Here is a 23078-nt window from a genome sequence, read left to right as displayed (position 1 = left end):
GTCGCTTTCATCTTTTTGGATTAAAACTATATTTGGAAAATGACGACGGCGCAATGAAAGGCACATAAATTAAATTTTAAGAACATTTGACGACGATCCTCGGCTAAGTACACGAAGAACGTCTCGGCAACTTGGGGTTAGTAAATCGAAAATTTGAAAAGTCCTACATAAGGATGGTAGAAATTCGTACCATTTACAACATGTGCAAAATTTATTCCGAGATGTAGAGATACCTGAATTTTTGTTAGTGGTTGTTTTAAAGTCACAACATAATCCAGAATTCTTACTAGAAATACTTTGGACCAATCAGGCTACGTTCACAAGGCGAGGGGTAGTGAATTTTCACAATATTTGGTCACAAGAAAATCCTCATGAAATTCGGACAAGATCTTTTCAACACAAATTTTCTGTGAGTGTAGCTCGGAATAATTCGGACCTTTCTTCTTGTCACCCCATCTAAATTCCCAGTCATTTCTAAACTTTCTAGAAAATCATCTATTTGAATTATTAGAGGATGTTCCATTAAATATACCACAAAATAGCTGGATACAAATGGATGGTGCTCCTGCGCATTTTAGGAGAATAATACAATAATGGCTTAAACATTATATGGGGCGATGGATAGGTTGAAGACCAAATGCCAATGTCAACCATAATGGTGCAGAGAATCCAGTGTCTTGGCCAGCCAGATCGCCAGATCTAAACCCCCTGGACTTCTATTTTTGGGGCTACATATCTGAAAAATAAAGTTTACTCTACTCCCAATAGATACAACACCACAACTACTGCAGCGAATAGAAGATGGGTGTAATGAATTAAAAGAAAACCACCACATGATATTAGTTAGGTAATTCCATTAATCATTAATAGAAGTTGTCAGAAATGTATCGATGTGGATGGTTCGCATTTTAAACAATTGCTGTAAATACGTAACGTTAATTTCGATTTTTGTTTTTAATTATTGCATGGCAAATGTATTTTTATTATTATTTTGATTTAAATTGTTTTTATTTGTAAAGATGGTGGATTAAGTCTCCAGGGGAAATTAAAATACACTAAGAACACTACCTCACAGGTGATGTGGAAATAAACATAAATATTCTTATAATATTATGGTTTGATGAGTCTGCCACAAAGGGATTTTATTGATATTAATAACTTGAGAAGAGCGAATCTTAAGGAAAAAATTCGAGTTACGTTTTATACATATTTAGTGCATTAGCATATAAATCCGTTACAGTAACTTGTAAACAATACAGTGGCGTAGTTTTTTTTTATAAAAAGAGGGCGACCCCTGTCCAGTTGTAAACCACTGGTTGCACCTTTAGAGCTCATATTTTAAAGAATGCAAGGCCTACCGTCATACATTATCTGTACCAAATTTGATTGAGTTCGGTTAATAGATTTCGGAGATATAAACAAAAAATAAATTTTGTTCTTCAACACCCTGTATCTCTAAAATGAGGCCGTTCCAGACCTATGTTTATAAGGCAAACACCTATTATTTTAAACAGATCTGTCTGCCCTTGAAGTTTCCTGGATAAAATTCGGACCACAGGGTGTCCCATTCAAGTTTTAAAAAAACTTGTGTGTAAGTGCCTCATGGGAAAATAATGGGGGTAGTTCATGTAACATTTTTTTCTTAAACGCCCTGTTTTCGATATACAGTGTGTTGAAGTTGTTACTTTCTAAATGGTGTTCTTTAATTATCTTTAAATCAGCTAAAGATAAAAATGTCAAAAATGTTTCTTTCTCAAAAGCAGAGTCGTCGATACAGAGTTTATACGTAACCGTTTTTTTTAAATTTTTGGACGTATATTTATAAAATATTCCATTACGGTAGATTAGCCAGCACAATTACCTACAATTTTAAAACAAAAATATTTTCATTGTTTAGATCCTAAGCTACTTAACATTTTGCGCCTGTTAGCGTAGTCGTACATTATTCAACATATTAACATAAAACAAAATCGTACGTGTGCGGTAAATCTTTAAGTTTTCATTTTCGAGCGTGAGCTCCGCTCTTCGGCGCTTGTATACTACTAGAAATATGCAAGAGTAAATTTAAACAATTGTTTACTTAAAGTTAAAGGTTTACCCCACACGTACGTTTTTGTTTTATATTGATATGTTGAATATGTTGACTATGTTGGATATGTTGACTACGGCTAACAGGCACAAAATGTTAAGTAGCTTAGGATCTAAACGATGAAAATTAATTTTTTTTAAATTGTAGGTAATTATGCTGGCTAATCTACCGTAATGGAATATTTTATAAATATACATAAATATATGTCCAAAGATTAAAAAAACGGTGACGTATAAAACTAGGGTGACCTATAAAACCTTACCAAAACTGCAAAAATGAAGATACTTGAATTTTGCAAATTGCTTTTGGTTTCTGCATATTTACACTATGTGTGTACCAAATTTCAAGTGTCAGCAAAGCTTCGAACAAATTTGGCAAAGTTTCGAGTTTCAGATGCTGATGAATGTATAACACCTTATAGAACAAAAAGTTTTGCTCTCCTGATTTTCGGCTTTAGCGTCATTATTGTATATATATTGAACTATAGTTTTCGAAAGTTTTATCACTTTTTGTTTATAATTGACATTTTTACAGCAATTTGAAAAAATTGGCGTTTTATACCGTTTTTTCAATCTCACGGCTTCATTATTGCAAATTTCGTAATTTGACCACCGCCATTTTGTAGCTGTTTTTATTACGAACAAAATCATGTCCTAAGCATTTTTTCGTACAAAGTCATCCCGCCGAGTTATTTAAATAAAACTACTAAAAAACCTTTTTTCACGATTAAATTGTTAATTTTTTTTTCCTGATAAAATAGTTTGTCAGTAAATTAGCCTGTTATTGTACTCATCATTTAAAGTATTCCTGTGTAGTTATTTCCGAGTTATCAAGAAAATGTCACCAACAGTAACTTTTCGGCATCTGCCGACTGAAGTAATGATGATTATATCAAACACGGTTTTGTTGCTACACAAAAAGGTGAAGTATTGAGCAATGATGCCATGAGACCGTCTCGTCTGGAACGACATCTGTTGACAAAAAAATCGACACATCGTTCCCCTTCCACCATAAGTAAATCATCAAAGGAAGTCGATAGCGCGGTAAAGGACAAGCCAAAGGAGTTTTTTGTTCAAAATGTACAATTTGAAACACATGAAATTGGATGGTACTGGTTCCTTTGTGCAATCATCTGGAAGAGTACTTGAAGCTTCATATGAACTATCGCTACTCATTGCAAAGGCAAAAAAAGTCATACTGTCGGAGAAACACTCGTCAAATACTGCCTATTGAAAGCAGCTGATATCGTTCTTGGACCAGAAAGTAAACAAAAATTTTCACAAATACCTCTTTCTGACAACACTGTGAAACGTCGTATTGATGATATGGCTGAAGATATAAAAAAACAGGTAATAGAGGCCATGCAAGAATCAAAATTTTATGCAATACAGTTGGACGAAAGTACGGATATTGCACAATGTTATCAACTGCTAGTTTTCGTTCGATACATACAAAACGAAACAATCAAAGATGAATTACTGTTTTCTACAGAGTTAACGACAACTTCGAAAGCAATTGATATAATGACAGCAATTTCTGAATTATTTGTCAAATATGAACTATCATGGCAAAAGTTGAAGTATGTACAGACGGTGCTCCGGCAATGCTTGGATCTCCCTCTGGATTTGTACAGTTGGTCAGACAACAAAATCCTAATGTAATTATTATTCACTGCTTCGTACACCGTGAAGCTTTGGCGGCTAAGACACTTTCACAGGAACTCAATATTGTCTTAAAATTATGCATTAAAATTGTCAATTATGTTAAAAGTAGTGCGTTGAATACTCGACTTTTTTACAGCTTTCTGTCGAGATTTGGGTACTGAACATAAGACACTGTTATTTCACAGTGAAGTACGTTGGCTCTCGAAAGGAAATATGTTGGCAAGGTTGTTTGAGCTTCGAGATGAAGTAATTCAGTTTTTGGAAACTCAAAAACAAAGTGAATTATTTTTTGAATTCAGAAAGCCAAGGGTACAAGTGGGATTTGCTTATTTATTGGATATTTTCGATTGGTTGAACTCATTGAACTTAAAATTGCAAGGTGGAGATTCAAACATAATTTATTATAGGGATGCAATCACAGCATTCACTGAGAAGATGCAACTATGGAAATGTAAAATTTTAGCATGCAGTTATTTCTTCTTTCCTAAATTATCTGTAATGGCAGAAAATATGCAACCACTTACAGCAACTTACAGATGAATTCAAGTGCTACTTCCCTAACTCGTGTGATAACAATATTTATCGGTTGGCGATTGATCCTTTTCAAGTTGACATAGATGTGCTGCCAGAAACACTACAAGAACAAGCTTTGGATATGATGAAATATGATTTTGAGAAGAAGGATAACCCATTATTTTGGGTAAAATATCTCAAAGTTTATCCCAGTATAGCAGAAGAAACACTGAAACTGTTTTTACTGTTTTCAAGTACTTATTTGTGTGAAAGGGCATTTTCGGCAGTTGTAGCTATCAAAACGAGATACAGAAGCAAATTCGATATTGCTAGTGATCTACGTTGTGCACCTTCTATTCAACCCAGAATTGAAAATCTTGTCAAAAACATGCAAGCTCATCCGTCGCACTGACTTTTTCTTTTATTTATCTGTGAAGTTAATATTTTTGTAAAATAAAACAGTTGGTTTAAGGTTATTTTTTTGACTTACTACTCTTGTGTTTTTAAATTGCATTGCGAGCCCACTAGCGTTCTTTTGCTTGCGACGAAGGGGGGCGTGGACATTTTCATTTTAGGCAGTAGCGAGACCTGACAAAAAAAGTTTGGGAACCCTTGCTCTAGATACTGTTGTTTTGAGGTATGATTCAATGATTTAGTTTTAATTCCTTGCCAGCATATGGCCATTCACGTTTTAAGGTTAAGAGAAAATATGTTTGAGAAGAATTTTTCAAATTTTAAATAGTTTTATTGTAAATAAGTTTTATCAAAAGTTTTAATTAATGGTTTTTAATAGTGTTAACATTATATTTTCAACATATTCAACATATTATGACTAGTTTTTTGAAGAGATTCTGTTCTAAACTTGATAATTTTTTATTCAATCCTCAAGTTTTGTAAGTTATATGTTTAAATTATTAATATTTTGTTGTTATCTAATTATATGTTCCAATGTAGTTTCTCCTGAAGAAGGGATAATTTATTCCGAAAGCTCAACAAAAAAGAGAACACATTTAATTTGGTTTTAACTGCATACCCGACTATATTCTAAGATTTTGTTATATTGTATGTCAATGTATTTTATAACATACATACACATTGACAGGCAGAAAGATAGAAATCATAGATAAAAAAGTATACAATTGGACTTTGAAAAATTCAAAAATTAGCATAAATTTTGGATTGTCTTTGCAACGATATACCTTTTTTGCACTTTGAAAATAATTTATGAACAGAAATTTTTTAAAAATATGCTTGTTAATCTTTATTTAGCTATGCCACCCAACAGTTTAAATACCAACTACAGAGTGGTACAGAATTACAAATTTTACAATAAAAATTAAAACTATGAAAAGTCTCTTTAGAAACTTTTCCTGATATGTATTTGGAAAACAATAATATGCCCTATACTTAAAAGTGGCTATCCCATGAATTTGATAAATTATCATCCTATAGAAATTTTGTCTAGCTTCGCGAAGATTTTAATACACAAATCAGAGTTCAATATCTGTTTTCGTTTTCAAGTTATGTATTGTTAAAATAGTGAAGTTGTGCTAGAACATCCTCCTTTATTTAGTTGTCTAAATAGCATTGACATAGTCCAAGCCAAAAATAAATTGTAAAACTATACCAAGCTTGTCTTTAAAAAGTACTTGCTATATTTTGAAATTTTTTTGGTAACTGCCATGTTTAATTTTTTTAATTAATTCCAAATATCTGAGTAGTTATAAAAATTATTGTTTCCATAACAAGTCAGGCTATGTCGTATGCAAATAGACAAATGAAAAATTATGTCAAACGATATGTGACAGCTCTTGCTTCGTGCAAAATTAGTGTTATTTGTATGAGAAAAGTACTTGTGTTCCATATGAAATTCCTAGATCTCTAACTAATTCCCTGACAATTATTTGCGATTTACATGGACACAAGCCAACACAATCTTCCTTTCTTGCACGGCAATGTCCTCTTACAGAATGTAGTGGCATCTGGCTAAACGCTGAAATACTTCTCTGGTGTGGCGTATTCTACGAGGGTAACACAAAACATATTTTTTTGAAGCTATAACAGCATTTTGCAAACATTTAAAATAAACTGCTAACATATCATACGCTTCCACAATCGTAAAAGGCATTTTCCTTGTTCAAAAGTACTTTTCCAACGACCTCAGAAGAGGTCTTTGTACTTTTCCAACACAAATAACACTAATATTGCACGTAGCAAGAGCTGTCACATTTCATTTGACATACTTTTTCAGTTGTCTATTTTCATAGGGCATATCCTGCCTCGTTATAGAAACAATAATCTTTATAAATACTCAGATATTTGGAATTAATACAAAAATGAAACATTGTAAGTTATTAAAAAAATTTCAAAATATAGCAAGTACTTTTTTAAAGACAAGCTTGATATAACGAGCGTTCAAATAAAAACGTGGTCAAGTTGGTTCTGAAAAAATGAACTTAAACGTCATCTGTCAAAGCGCTATATCGCCGCTATCAATTTGAATATTTTCCTTTTAAAAAGCGTTTAAAATGGTGTTTTCTCAAGAACAAAAAGTGTTTATCATAGAGTCCTACTTTAGAAATGGACGCAAGATTGATGGAATATGGAAGTATTCTATTGAGGAATGTTTCATAGAATTTCAAAATCAATTTCCCGGCGTTAAGTACAAAATTTTTCAAAGTGCAGTTCAGCGTTGTGTTAATGTTTTTCGTGATACGGGCAGTGTAACAAGAAAAGAAGGAAGCGGCCGACCTAAAAAGCGGACTGAAGAATTAATAGAAAATGTCCAACAAATAATGGAAAATGCGCCAAGAACTTCTGTACGTGTTTTATCACAAATTTTAATTTATTGTTATAACAAGGAGGGGGACACTTTCCGCAGCTCCTTTAATTGTTTGTTATTGTTATCACGATTATTCCTTAAAATAAAGTTATATAGTCATTAACGTTATTGAAACTGACAGCTGCTATACAGCTCGTTGAGAAATGAGGTTAAGTTGGTTGCTATAAGCTACTCCCTACGTCCAATGTGTCAGAGCCAACTTCGACCACGTTTTTATTTGAATGCTCGTTAGTTTTACGATTTAATTTTGGCTTGGACTATGTCAATGCTATTTAGACAACTAACTAAAGGAGGATGTTCTAGCACGACTTCACTATTTTAACAATACATAACTTGAAAACGAAAACAGATATCGACCTACGGTTTGTATATTTGCTTTCCTTAATAAATGGTGCCGTGAAAAAAAAACTTATATCGTTGCATTTAATTTTTTTAGTAAACGGAGACAATTGTAAAACTTCTTCCTCTGTCGTTGCATAGGAGAATAATATTTTTATTCCCATATCATAAATATAAATTTTATCAATAGTTCTTTAAAATGAGCCATTGTTTCTTGAAATCGAGTAAAGCATTTAGAAGATATGACAATTTAAAATTTAAAGATGGCGTCTTTTATACTGACGTTGCAATTGTAATAACAAAAAAGTTCAAACAAAACTTATCAAAGGATTAACTTTGTATCTAAAAAGTGCATTTTCAACTTAGGTTACATAAGCGAAATTTCGAAAAAACTAAAGTTTTCTGTAACATTATAGCAGTTACGCCCCGTAGCGGTGAAGTTACGAACTTGAAAATATTTTAAATCAATTTCTTTTGCCCATATTTGTTGATAGATTTTTTACCCCATAATCACAGCACGTCTAGTTTCTTATATAACGCTGCTCCGTACCGTTAATGGATCACCCTGTACCCTGAATAAGCCTTTTAAATATTTGTAACCTCTTCTATAATAAATATATTATAATTTAGGCAGTATTAGTTTTTTTTAGCTCGGATCTAGTTAAGTGCATATCTTAAGAAATAAAGTCAGTCAAAATAGGGTGCTCCAGGTTGCAGAATTTTATGACGAATAACTTGCCGAAGAGAAATTTGAAGTTATCGACAAGAAACTAAAAACTTAGAATGTTTTTTTTTTATTTACTTTCTTATTCAAAACAGAAAAAGATTTACTCAGACATTGTAAGGACATTTTTTTATAAGGAATTCTTAATTCAATTCATTTTTGTTATTATAATGATGTGCCTATAGTGTGGCCTTTTTGTTTTCGTCACAATACCAAATTATTCACTTTTACGGAGTTTGAAAATAGAACATCCAATTGTTATTTCAAGCAAAATTTTAAGAGTTCAGTTAAATTTTCATCAGCAATGTTAAAGTTTAGATAACTGAAAATTGCAATTTTCACACAAAGAAAAGCGACAAATGCTTTAAACTTATTTATTAATTGATTTGAAGGTTAGTTCTTAACAGTTCGAGGAAGTTGCGAAAGTTGGGGAGGATCATGATCAATGCCATCGAAAATGGAGGGAAGGGGATGGGGAGGATATATAGTTCATCACTGGGACCAAAATAAAAAAAAGGGTGGATTGGGGAAAGTAGCGGGGGATAGGCAGGGCTAGAAATTCAACGGGCCTCAAATTCGGATTCAGCACTGTCGAAAACTGGGTATGGGATATGTTCATAGCTGTAACAAATACTTTCCAAAATAAGCCATTATTTGCATTCTTTCACTGCACTAATTCTTGCATTTCTACCCATGAAATTCTCCTAACAATATCTAAGTTTAAAAAGTCTACCTTTCAGTTTTTGATTAAAAAATAATGTAGATATGTATCATAGTTGTTTGCTGCCAATAGAAGTTTTTGACGTTTTGATTATGTAGATTTTATTTTCATTAGCATAAAATTATAGATTCATTACTTAACATCATCTAGTAGGTATATCATTTGATAGTGCGTATCTTCGTGTGAGCTGAAACGGTTGCTGCAAGCAAGATCGCGGGGCGGGAATAGACAGACGACGAAGGAAGATGTAAAGACGAATGCTCCCCCTCGAATTATTACTGTTATTCTCTCAAGAAGCTGTGTATTGCTAAGTGATCAGGTTTGTTTCATAATAAACATTCGGACCTGCTGTTTTAGTTAAAACCCTAGACAAACATTAAAAAAAGTCTACAATAATAAGGAAAATCAATGTTTCGATTTTTTTGGCATTAACATCAAAACGAAAGAAGTTAAATTTACTTTCGGCAAGTTATTTGACATTAAATTTCACATCTTTGCCCTAATTTGACCAAGTTGATTTAACTGATTTAATTCAAACTACCGTAGTACAATTATTGCTTTCTTGAAAATTACGAGCTCGTACTTGAAAGCTCTTACTTCAATAAAAAATTTTTCATATAATTTTTTTAAGATAACTTCCACTTTTTAAGACATTTGAATGAAACTTGGTGTAAATAGGAGAATTTTCTAGTTAGGTACATATTCATTTTTGGCTACCCCAAAGACCCACATAAACCAAGTTTTATTGAAATATCTTAAAAGTAAAAAAGTCTCTATGTTTCTAAGGAATAAAAATTATATTACTTAAGGTAATTTGATCTAAATTCTTTTATTTGCATTCACGAAAGTTACTCTTAAAGCAAGGCCTATTCTTTTCTGAAAACCTTGTAAACAAAGTAGTATATTATTAAATATAATTATTCTTACTTACTGTAATCCAGACATAAAACTATTATGTTTGTTGATATCCATCAGTTCAGAGAGGAATTGGATGTTATTGGGGTTATTGAAGCCAACACTCTTCTCTAAGACAGAATCATAACTTTCATTCTTGTGATCCAAAGCTTTTCTGAAAATAAAAAAATGAACCTTCTTAACCAGTTTTTTTTTTAAAGATACTAGAAATATAAAAACCTGAAATAAATGCTTATACCTTTGTCAAAAGTCAAAATATTTTGAGTTGCAGGAAAAAGTAACAGACATCCTCTACACAAATATGAAATGTACTCTTTCTATTTTCTTCTTCTTTTTGCGTTTTGATTGTTGTGATGAACATAATTCCTTGAAAATTCTTAAATTGCAACCCTTAAAATTAAATATACATACCCTAAAGATCCATCCTGTTCCTGTTTATAGTGAACATTTGAAATAAATTTATTTGTCCATTTTTTTTGTCCTTTTATTGGACACTTATTGTCAAACAAAATAAAATCAATCATATCTGTGATAAACTCCTCAATTTTATTTATATTACTCGGATTTCATCAATACTGTGAAAAACATGATATGAAATCATAAATAAATAGAAGAAAACTCTATGTAATATAGTGGCTACTACTGATAAATGTCTCACCTGATTACTGATGCTGTTCTAAGGAATAATCAGCATTTTTATAAAAAGTGCAATTTCATAGGCATAAATACCCACAGTGCATAGTAAACACGTATACAAGTAATTTTCACAAGTATTTATGGTTTGTAAGATGTTCATTGTTGTAAAGGAAAAGGATTTTTTTATCATGTATAAAACCTTCTAAAAAGAAAAAGTATTTTAGTGAAAATTATATATGTGTATTTGTCGATTATAAATTTTGTAAATTAGTAGGCACGTTTAATCACAATTTTTTTAACACTTCAGGTTTACATTTTTTTTAAATTGTTCATTTTAGGAAAAAGTATCTTACATCAATGATAAATCAAATATAAATATATCGGGTAAATCATTTTTGCATCTTGGAAACTATAAGATATAACAAAACGGTTAAGTGGGGAAAGTTTTAGAATATTAAATGACGCTCACAGACAAACTCTTAAGTCTTTCTGTTTTTAAGATATTTTGAAAAATAGTAATATGTAGTTACATTCTCCAAGAACTGATTTCTATTTTTAAGAATATTTGAAATCAACATACCTTGAGCACCCACCATGAATTTTTTTCTCTTGTGAGTGTCATATTGAATATTATGCTGAAGAATGAATTTAAGATTTTTTTTTATTTCTTATGGTTTCCGAGATTCCAATATGTGCATCACTAAAATGGCCCAGTTGGTATATGAATATTTGGTTTACAGTCTAGTAACCTGGACACTACAGAACTGTGACTTTCTAGATGAAACAACCCAAAAATATTTTATTTGTAGATTCCTCATTTAATTTTATTGAAACTTCATGTTCCACATAAAACATTTCTTATCAAATTATTTAACTGTTTCTATAAAAATGTTTTAATTTCAAAACGTCATCGTAGTTTTTACGATTTGTTAACTGGAAAAAAAATTGAAGATAGTTGTTTCTGTAAGAAATCCTTTGTGCCTAACTTTGGAAAATTTGAAGTTGTTTGTTTTCTTCAAATAGAATTACCAATATTTTTGCTATTGTTGGTTACAGAATTTTATTCTCTTTCAAACAATTTGGGGTTGTTGATACTTATTTTCTGCAGTTTGAGAAATTTGCATATTTTAAATTTTTCTACAAATGAGCATTGTCTGTAAACTGGGGCCATGTCCATACTGTTTCAACTCGTCTGTGGAAAATATTTTCAAATTGATATAAAAATTTCACACAAGCATCAAGTTGCACATGTTTGACAATTTTCAAATGTTTTTGTTGAAACAGGTGGAATGGATTTGGAGGAGCTATTGCTTAATCTCTTAGGGGGTGCTAGAACTTAAAAGATAGTGTTCTTTCTTAGGTTGTGGTTAGGTTGTATGCGAATTTATGCAAAAACTGGCGCAATTGCTTTCTCCAATGGTACGTTTTGTTTTTTTTTTTAGTATAAATAAAGCAATAAAGAACCAGCCATAAAAATAAACTCCGAGAACTCCATAACCCACAGTATTAGTAAACCAAACGGCCCTACAATGAAATTCTTTTTTAGCTCTTTTTAAATATCAACTGTACTATGCTTATAAATTCATAAAGAAATTCACCACAAAGTTTGTGGACAATCAAATATCAAAAGATAAAAATAATAAATTTAACTTCTCTAATCAAAAAGTCATTAAGGAGCAAAAATTTAAGTTATATCATAGTATTAAATAAATTGGATCAATTTTGTATTACTTAAACAAATGGTATAAACAATGCTTTATAATGTGAATATAGGAATAAAGTTTTAGGTGGTGGAAAAATCGGGAACACCAGATTTTCGAGGTGGAGCGCAATCATTCGCAATGCACTGTAAGAATGCTTATTGTAATACACGTGAGAACGCGCGCGATAATTAGGTACCTATTATAGAGGCCAGATTGAGTCTCAGATCAAGCCAAAATGAGGAGGATGAAGAAAATATCAATAAAGAAGTTCAATTATATGGCACCAGCATTAGGCCAGTCATTATAGCTTTTTTTCGGGAAAAAAAAATACTATTAGAAGTTTCTCTGCGGAATATTGTTCAGAAACGTGTTATAAACAAAATATCAAAAAATCAACTGGAGACTACTCGTAGTTAGGAAACTGTTAAAACAATGGTCAAAGTTATGGAAAAGTGGTTTTTTGACTCGCGTAATAAAACTGTTATTCATAGAGAAAAAAGGTTTATACAAAAAAGGTATTAAATAAATCTGTAAAACAAGTCCGATTAAATTCCGATAATTTGTTTATGCGCAAGAGCTCAAAAATGGTCGAAAATGTCCGCTTTTTTCAATTGCTAATAATTAATGCAATTTTCATTGCAGACACTTGTAATTCAGGATTTTTGAGGCTTTTTGCACCCTTAATAAGTGGTAAAAATTTCAGCCCGAAAGCTTCATTAGCTTGGCGTTGGCGGAATTTGTTATTTAATTAGATGCTATTTTCAATTCATTTTTCCCAAGCTCACAGGCGTTGTAGAGTTTCGATCATTAGTTGTTTTTGTACCTAAATAGTTGTATTGACAATTTAATTTTTCAAATTTAATTGGTTTAAAAATGACTGAAAAAATGTTAATATTTATTAAATTGTTAAGATAGGTAATTATTATAAAATAAAATAGTAACCTCTATAGTTTAGTTAGTACTATTTTTCTTCGAATTTTAAAAAAAGATCGTTGCTCTAAGTTGTATATTGTATTAACGAAAATAACATTTTAACCCGAGATTTAATTTTTTATTTAGTTAATCTCAGGTTGAAATAATGTTAATTTCGTTAATACAATAGCTTCAATGCTCATGAATTTTCGCGCTACCCCAAATTAAGAAAAGAATCATCTCGATACGTTCATTATTAACGCGTAGCACGCATGCTCCGCCTCGCTCTCCCCACTCGTTCGCTAGACCAAGTAAGAGAACGCATCGCCGCTATCTTCTTTTTCGCAATTAAATAGTTGAATTCACCTTAATGTTAATGTAGGACATGAAAATATAGCTCTTAATATATACTTTCTCCAAATTTCGGCTCTTAATATTAATAATTAAGGAGGTTCGATACCGAAAAAAAAAAAAATGGTAAGAAAGTTTTCAAAATCATTGAAATCTGTTAATAAATATGTCAACTGCCTCGTGTAAAAATACCAGATCGATTGCCAATATAGTTTTTTTGAAAAATATTAAAAATTATGCTCTTATACTATACAGGCTCTTATGGGAGTTGGGAAAAAACTTTAATCAAACGTGAATATTGCTCTTAAAAATGGTTAGGATAGGGAAAATAAAATTGTAATTAAAGAATTAAATATTACTAAGCATTTTAAAACAATAAAAATATGAACTTACAATGTAATTATTGAGATAATGGAATGAATATATAACGTTTTGACAAATTCGAACAAACATCTGATCCAATGAAAGGAAATATGGCAACACTGTACGCTGTATTTAACGCTTTGACTGACGCGCTATATTTGAATAACTCGATTATAGACTATAAAATTATTCCAGTCGAAAACATATGTAGTAATAATTAATATTAAATAAATTTTTCGTGATCTAATGCAATATAATAGCAATTTGAAACAAAAATTGAAAGGATCTCTTTGCAAAATGAACAGTATAGGTGTTCTGTCATAATCTTCAATTTGACAAGGCGACGGGCGACGTCTCGCTATCATACACTGAGCTTCTTGATAGTTATCATATAGATTCTCGGTTTCCACATTTTACTTTTTTCTCATCAATCCATATTATGTTTCATACGCATTTTATATTGCTTTTCCTTTGTATCGTGGATGTTCATCAAGTTTACGGAATATGCGCAAAGCACAGTTGATAGTAATGACAGTTGACTCAACTTTTACCACTACGGCATGGCAATGGCACTGTTGCCAGATTTCATCCATAATTTTACAAGATCTTAATAGATAAATAGACTTTTATTCAAATAAAAAGTTAATTGCCATGCATTAAACATGTAAAATATATGCAAGCTAATATGTGTTGTATAAATTTCATTCGTATATATTATATTTAGTTCGCTCAAATTAGTTTATGTAAGGTTGGTACTACAACGAAACTACCGTGTATAAGCATAGGCTTTCCTCTTGCACCGCCTGCCCCGCAAGAGATGTATCGAACGTCCTTAAGGTCACTGCGATTAAATAATAAAAAAAAATATCTCAGCTTCTAATCAACTTAAGAGCAACGATTTTTTTTTTAAATTCGAAGAAATAGTACTAACTAAACTATAGAGGTTACTATTTTATTTTATAATAATTACCTATCTTAACAATTTAATAAATATTAACATTTTTCAGTCATTTTTAAACAAATTGAAAAATTAAATTGTCAGTAAATGCATATGTCAATACAACTATTTAGGTACAAAAACAACTAATGATCGAAACTCTACAACACCTGCGAGCTTGGGAAAAATAAATTGAAAATAGCATCTTCTTAAATAACAAATGCCGCCAACGCCAAACCAATTAACCTTTCGAGCAGAAATTAATTAATTAACCACTTATTAAGGGTGAATTACAATCCTGAATTACAAGTGTCTGCGATGAAAATTGCATTAATTATTAGCAATTGAAAAAAAACGGCAATTTTCAACCATTTTTGAGCTCTTGAGCATAAACAAATTATCGGAATTTAATCGGACCTGTCTTATTTTACAGACTTATTTAATACTTTTTTGTATAAACCTTTTTTCTCTATGAATAACAGTTTTTTTACGTGAGTCAAAAAACCACTTTTCCATAACTGACCATTGTTTTAACAAAGTTCCCCAACTAGTCTCGAGATGATTTTTTAATATTTTGTTTATAACACGTTTCTGAACAATATTCCGCAGATAAACTTCTAATAGTATTTTTTTCCCGAAACAGGCTGTTTCATGTCATAATGACTGGGCTACATCGCTGATTCAAGGTGTATAACGAATTTCTTATGCTGAATGGCAACACAAACTTTAAAAGCGTTTTTCGAGAAACCACTTTTTTTAACAAGCTGGAAACATAACTCAAAGTTTTTAACGAATTGACTGGAAATTTTGTACTGAGCTTCACAATAACATCCACGAACATCGTAGGAAGTTTTCAACTGATTAACAATTTTTGTTATTAACAATTTAATGTAAAATTTTTCATCTTTCTATACTTTTCTTTGAATGTTTACTAAATCAACAATTGTTAATATTTTTTAATTCCCTTATGATGTTCCCTAGCTTTTAGTAAATAATATCAGAAAATTTTTGTTTTTTTGTTCCATAATAAGAAAATCTTTCGGCCACACAGCCCTCTGAAAAAAAAGTATCGGTGCTTGTCATTACCTATAGCCACCATTTTGAATCCACGTCGTTGGAAAAAATTCACAATACTACCTAAAAATAAAGTTTTTTTGTTCCTGACACTATCTTGTATCAATTTATCCTTGAAAATTCCCAAAAATCACATTTTTTTCCAACCTCTAGAGTGGCGTTACCCCCTAAGAATACATTTGCAGTAAAAACTTGATTATTCGGATACATGCTAATCCGAAAATTCAGTAACCTGGACTGCAAGTGACCCAATCTAATAATTATTTATATTCTATTACCTAGAAAATTTTAAAGTATAATTCGGATCATAGAGTTTATTTCAGATAATAGTATTCTAACATTAGTAGACAGCATCAAATTTGAAATTCATTCGCATTAGCGCATTTTTAGCGAATGCCAATATGTAAACAAAAAAAAAAGACAAATTTATAAAAAAATAATTCATATAAAAAGAATAATTATCTACATCTTGAAAAAATAATTAGTTATGCAATCAAATTACCTGTTTTTTTTTTGTTTAAATAAAAGTAATCCATATTTAGTTTATTTTCTCTTTAAAAATTATTAAACAATATCTCAAATTAATTAAAAAATTATACTTCTTCCATCGCAAATCGTCTTGCAGAAATTTTAAATTCCTATGATTCTATTATCTATTATTCTGGCCCAAACATTCACTTCTGGGTACTCCTGTATCCAATGTGGGATTTCAGTTGCCAAATACCGACAAGTTTGACGGTTTATACGACCATTTAGGAGCAACGTAGCTTCATCAGAAAAAAGAATTTTTTTTTTAAATATTCATTTAACAAAATCATTTTCCAAAAGTTTCTAAACTAAGGTAACTTTGCCATTTTTCCTTTTTTTAGCATTCTAGGAACAGTCGAATGATCCTTATTATTATCTAATGCTACTTGCCCTGAACTAGTATGGGGATTTTCTTGAAAGGCAAGTAGAACATCTAGTTTATTATTTTTGGGTTATAGGTATGATCCTTTCTCTAAACTCGTTTTCTATTTTCCTTGTGGATTGAAAATTGGTTTTCGGTTGGGGTAAGTATTTATTATTAAATAAAAGTACAAACTTCTCTCTTAGTTCTGGTTTTGTCTTCACAACCAATCATTATTAGAATTATTTTCATTTCAGTAAGCTTCATGTTGATAACAAACACATTTAAAATTTACAGTATATCAGCATTAACCACTTGACAGAAATGTCAATTAAATCGATCCAATGTAACATTATTATTGATAACACATTTACATTTTTTGAAAAGGCAAAAACTCAAGAAACTTATGTGTTTCATTCCCCGCAGTGGTCTTTATCTCATTTACTTTTGGGTAGATAAAAATGTATTAGATTTCTTACTGGGAGACCTAAAAAGCCACGTAGGAATGATAGTTTAGGGGGAGTCCATTAATTAAGTGAGGTGTTTATTTTTTAATTAATTTGGACCCCCCCCACCCTTTGGTGAGATGCGGTTGGTCCCCCCTCTCCTCCCCCTCATGCGAGATTTACCCTATAATTTTTAATTAAATTTATTTGATATGTTCATGTATTTTGCTATATACCATTAAATACCTAAGCGTTAATACTGATGAAATCGGGTAATTCCACGAATGGAGTCTTGTGAATGACACTTGTGCGGCACTTGTCTCAATTCGGAGAATCCCGAATATTTAATATGTATTGTCTATGCCTGGGATTGATTTTGTAGTACAAAATGTTCTCTGTAATAATAATGTATATTTTTTTAATTAAACAGTTGACGTGAGATTTTCAATGATCTTCCACTTCCATTAAACGAGATTTGATGAGATCCCTTCCCTCCCATTTTGACATCAAGTAATTAATGGACGCCCCATTACATTATTAAAGTAGTTTGTTAATTTTAATTTTAGAATTTGTGCACTATATAAAATTCTATTATGTACCTAAACTTACTGATACAGTTGAATAGAGAATGACAAGACTTTTCAAGAGTTACCACATGCCTCACATTTGTATTAAAAAGAAAAATATCGACATCACCGTTACACAGATGTTATATGTAAAACAAATACCTCACAGAAAGTACTTTTAATAATAAAAATTGACCTGTTTCAGGATATACAGGATGTTCGGAAATATTGTCAAAAATAAAGGGGTATACAGGGGAGATCAAAATAGTTGTAGTATTTCATAAAAAAAAACCTATCGGGCTTCGTTGTGGAGTTATTCGCCTTCAAAGAAAGAAGTTTGGAAAACAAATTCCAATTATAACTTCTAAGTCATTACCCCGACAACAATGAAATTTGGGCAATTAAAGTAACTCATGGTAATGTCCATTTCGAAGTTTAAACTGATATTCAATATGCCTGGATTATACAGAAGCAGACGAAATTATCCACTTAAATTTATGTCTATTACAGCGTTGCTAAATTTGATATTTTTCTTTCATAATTCGATTCCTCTCTCACTTTGCTAAAAAAAAGTATACGCATATCAGTCGATATCTCGTACCGTTTTTGAGAAAATCGAATTTTATTATACATTTATTGTTATCAAAAATGTCATACTAACATTTTTGTAAAAATCTTGATTTCTATAGAATTAAAATAAAAAAGAGAACTGTTAAGCCCTTACTGCCCTGCAAAAAATTAGTGGATTCTATTTTTTTGCATAATCACCTCTGTGAGATGTCCCTGAATGAGGATCAAAATGTTACCGGCCGGTAACCTGGTCACAATTTTTTTAAACTAATTTTTTTTAAACAAATTGCAAAAATAACTTGTTTTGCTCCGGAAAATTATTAGGTATTTCTGGGTATTCTAAACAAAATAGTTCCTATGCACTATGCTCCTAAAATCAACGGTTTCTGAGTTATAAACAATTTAATGTACGAAAAAATGCAAAAACGGCCATTTTCAAGACTCAAAAACAATAACAAAAAATCAAGTTTTTGATGTTACTAACGTTTAAAAGTAATCTTTAAACATCCCTTGACAAAATACCAAGGAGTTATTTGGTGTAATTACATTGCAATGCGTATTATTTTACCTATTAACAATATACATTTTGACTTGCGCGCCGCGCCGCTCGGGCACTCCACTCTGCGCCGACCTCGTGTATATATTCATCACCTCACTTTTTGATACATTTTAGCAATGCTGAATTTTTATTTATTAAAATTATTTTTTGTTTATTGATATTATAAATTTCTAAACAGTAACAATAATAATAATAACAATAATAATATATCTACTTTACTTAAATAATATCTAATTTTGAATTTGCGAATATCGCAATGAAATTCCCGCGCCGCTATAGGTTAAATATTTTTTCTCGAACGTGTGGAATGGGTATAAACTTAGGAAATATTCCATGTACTTCTGATGTCTTTAAACTACACATATAGACTACAGGCCCGTGTCAAAAATTGATGGGTCATTTGAATCACCAGGAGACCTATTTAGAAAGATACAAGGGCATAAAATAATAAGATTCAGCACTATGCCGTCACTTGTAAGCTGTCCAACTGAGTGCAGGTGAGAATTCAAAAGCACAGGTAGAGGGAGTCAATTTTGGTCATATATTTTTGTACGGCATTCTTACCATCGATAGATCCATGAAAAATAATAAGAAAACACATAGCGCCGTACAAAAATAGTGCGCCATAAAGTCGGAAAAATTTTTGATTTTCCGGCGATTTTCAGGGTAAATGAATATCCTGTATCAGGCATCATTTGTTATTATTTCAAACCATGTCCATTCCAATCGTTGGCTTTTTTTCACACCTATCAAAGTAAAGTAGGCCAAACCCTATATCGACGCATTTCCCTTCAAAAGGGCTATCCATTTATGCTTAAAAAATTAGGTAGTAGTGCTACTTAAAAAAATGTCGATGATGTCATAGGTTTATGAAATATAGTGCAAAAAAGACCATTCCTATTTACTAATTGACGTGTTTTAGCGTTTTTGTGCAAACTCAACATAAAATAAAATACGAATTTTTTGCGTTACTTCTAGGACGCACTGTATAATATACTTAAAAAAAAAATTTGTTTATATATACAGGGTGTCCCAGAATAATGTGTACAATGGAAGAACATAGATTCGAGGACTTAAAATAGCAGATTTAGGCTAATTCACCTATATTCGAAATAGCTTCATTTATCCGCTAGATGTCCTCAAAGTTCGTGATTTTTTTTTGAATTTTGTAAATAACTCGAATATGTATTAATCGATTTTGATTATTTTTGGGGTGTGGACTTTTGCTTTTAATTTACAAATTGTTATATAGTGTTTTTTAAAACTCACAACGCCTACAAAATTGATGTATGGTGATAATAACCGTTCATAACTTTTCCTCTATTTTTTATTTGATAGATGATACCATGATACCCTTTAAAACTTTTTGGGCTTATAGAATTTTGATTAAATGAGCGGTTTGGGTAGAAAAAAATATTTTTTAAATGTCTACGTTATCTTGCCACCCATATTACAATACTTAACAAAGTGCTAGTAGTCACTGATTTTGTAGGTTGACTGCAATTTCAGTTCGATCTTTAAGTCATTCTATCTGCCAATTCTTAATGAGTGTTTACTACAATAAGATATATCACATGTTACTTCATTTAATTTATTGAAATAATTCATAAAAACAATCAAATATAATAAAAAAAGCTGGAGATAAAAATAACAAAGTTAATGTTATTAAATTTAGTACAACTTATTATAAAAACTGTTCAAAATGACCATTGTTTCTACAACAAAGGTTAATTTGGCGAAGAGAATTTAATGACACCCTTTGCAGTTCTAAGGGCTATTTTTTAAAACATTTATAGTATTTTGGATATGCCTCCACAATTCTTCTTCAGTGTTAGATGTGGAAGCATGCACTGTTGTTTTCAGAGTGCCCCAAAGATAATAGTTGCAAGGTGTAAGTCTAGTGAACGTACAGGCCTGTTAACAAAAACATTATCCCTCTATCGATCTATCGACGAGGGAATCTTTGGTTCAGATACTGCCGGATATTTACAGTGAAATGTGCTGGAGCGCCATAATGCATAAACCACATGTTAGCTCTTAGTAATAATGGCACATCTTTCAATAAATAGAGTTTTGCAAAAATTCTAAATAAATTTCCCCATTCAGTCTATTGGGTAGAATAACAGAGCCAATAATAATGCTATCAATGATCCCAGGCCAAACATTGATGCAAAATTCATGCTGATAATGTTTCACTTTGATAGCATGTAGATTTTCTTGATCATACACATGTTCACTGTGAATATTTATTATTCTTTCGCTTCTGATAAAACAGAATTGGCAGGTACAACGACTTAAAGATCAAACTAAAATTACAGTGAACCTATAAAATCAGAGCCTATTGATATTTTGTTAAGTATTGCAGTATGGGTGGCAAGATAATGTATACATTTAAAAAATATTTTTTTGTACCCAAACCGCTCATTTAATCAAAATTTTACAAGAGGCCCAAAAACTTCCAAATGGTATCACCTATGCAATAAAAAACTGTTGTCATTATTGCCCGAAAGAGGAAAAGTTATAAATAGATATTCTCAACATCAATTTTGTAGGAATTACTCTAACACCAAAATTTGTAGATTGAAAGCAAAAGTCCATACCCCAAAAATAATCAAAATCGAATAATACATATTTATTCTCTCTAGCGGCCAAATGAAGCGATATCGGATATAGGCTGCCTATTTTGCGTCGACGAATCTATGGTCTTCCGTTGTACACGTTATTCTGGGACACTCTGTATATAGGACGTTCAACGTCAAACGGAATAAAGCTGTGCCCAAAATTGTCGTTGACAGATGTGAACGAATAAGGGCTTAAAAGATTCGTTAGGAATGCCCTTTTCGAAAAGCGAGTGGTTCTTTGGGAAAATTTAAAGTAGCGTCCCTATATGGCGGCTAGAAGTCAGCAGAAAAATCATATATTAGAAAAGATTATTTGCAAAAATCTCATTAAGGCCAATTTAATCGGATAGCATTAAAATATATATACATTTGACGTACTTTTAAAGTAACTAGTTTTTTGCGTATTTCGAATTGACGGATTCAATATGGCGCCTATAACGCCCAAAAGCCACTAAAATTAACAAAAAATCAGTATAAGATGTCAGAAATTATTTGGACACGCAATTTCGCAACAGGTGGATTGGAAGAGGTGGACCATTCGGTTGGCCTCAGATGTCCCGATTCCCCCTTTATTTGTTAAGATGGAGCAAAAATTTTCCAACAAAAATTTTGAAAAATAAGCAGAAGATCTTGAAAACAGTAAGTTGTATCTATCTCTCATTTGATTTTTTTTTAAATAAAGCAGTTTTTTACTTTTATTTTAGAAATGCGCCCTCTAGCGGCCAAAATTAGAAGCAAAAAATAATTTTGTTGAATTTCTAATGCCCATATTAGTCATTTTTTTCCCGAAATCTATAGGACAAATAGTTTCCGAGATACAACCGGTCGATGACCTTAATGGGACACCCGGTATAGTTCGAATTTTATTTTTAAGAAAACTTCGAGGACATATAGATCTCTTTAAAATAATAGGAGTTTGCCTGATAAATATAGGTCTGGAACGGCCTCGTTTTAGAGATACAGGGTGTTGAAGCTGTTAAAAAAAATTGATTTTTTATTTGTACCTCCAGAATCTATTAACCAATCTCAATAAAATTTGGTACAGATAATGTATGATAGTAGGCCCTGTATTCCCTAAAATATGAGCTCTAAAGGAGAGAACGCACTAGGCGGTAGCGGTCGCGTCGCATCGCGTTCCGTTCTGGGCTGAGCTGATCGCGGTCCTTTTTAAAAATGAACGCATTAGGCGGTCGCGGTCCCGTCGCATCGCGGTCTGTTCTGGGCTGAGCTGATTGCGGTCTTTATATTACAAAATCTGTCACATTTGACAATTGCACACAATCGCGCTCTCCTTTAAATAGTTGCAGTATTGTTTTTCTATCACTCGCGCTCGCTATGGGACCTATAGTGTAGGGGGTTAGGTGCACGGAAAGTGCTAGATAGTACAACAGCGTGATGTTATTTTCATAGCGCAACGCTTTTTTGTGTAAAAAAAGTTGGAAAATAAGAATTTGTAACCAAAGATGAGATACCTTAAAGCACAAAAAAGTTATGACGTTTTTAACACATTCAATCTACTGCAGCTAGCGCCCTCTATGAACTTTAACCAAAATGTGAACAGATTTCAATTCCTCTACTCAACGAACTCCAATCCCCAAAATTTTGTGAGGATATTTGCATTTGTTAAGGAATAAATTAAAAAAA

General features: G+C 31.6%; 1 protein-coding gene across 1 annotated transcript in view; it reads right to left on the bottom strand.

Moving 5' to 3' along the window:
* The window catches only part of LOC108915012 (tetratricopeptide repeat protein 14 homolog), a gene marked incomplete at its 5' end in the record, with an annotated part of 100068 nt that overhangs the window by 38750 nt on the left and 38240 nt on the right, over window positions 1-23078 (bottom strand). The window contains 1 exon segment of the mRNA XM_018720959.1: window positions 9824-9961. Within this exon segment, the coding sequence (XP_018576475.1) occupies window positions 9824-9961 (138 nt within the window).

Source organism: Anoplophora glabripennis, unplaced genomic scaffold (assembly GCF_000390285.2).
Source record: "Anoplophora glabripennis isolate ALB-LARVAE unplaced genomic scaffold, Agla_2.0 scaffold1151, whole genome shotgun sequence".
In the NCBI taxonomy this organism is placed as follows: domain Eukaryota; kingdom Metazoa; phylum Arthropoda; class Insecta; order Coleoptera; family Cerambycidae; genus Anoplophora; species Anoplophora glabripennis.
This window is presented reverse-complemented; position numbering and strand designations above follow the sequence as displayed.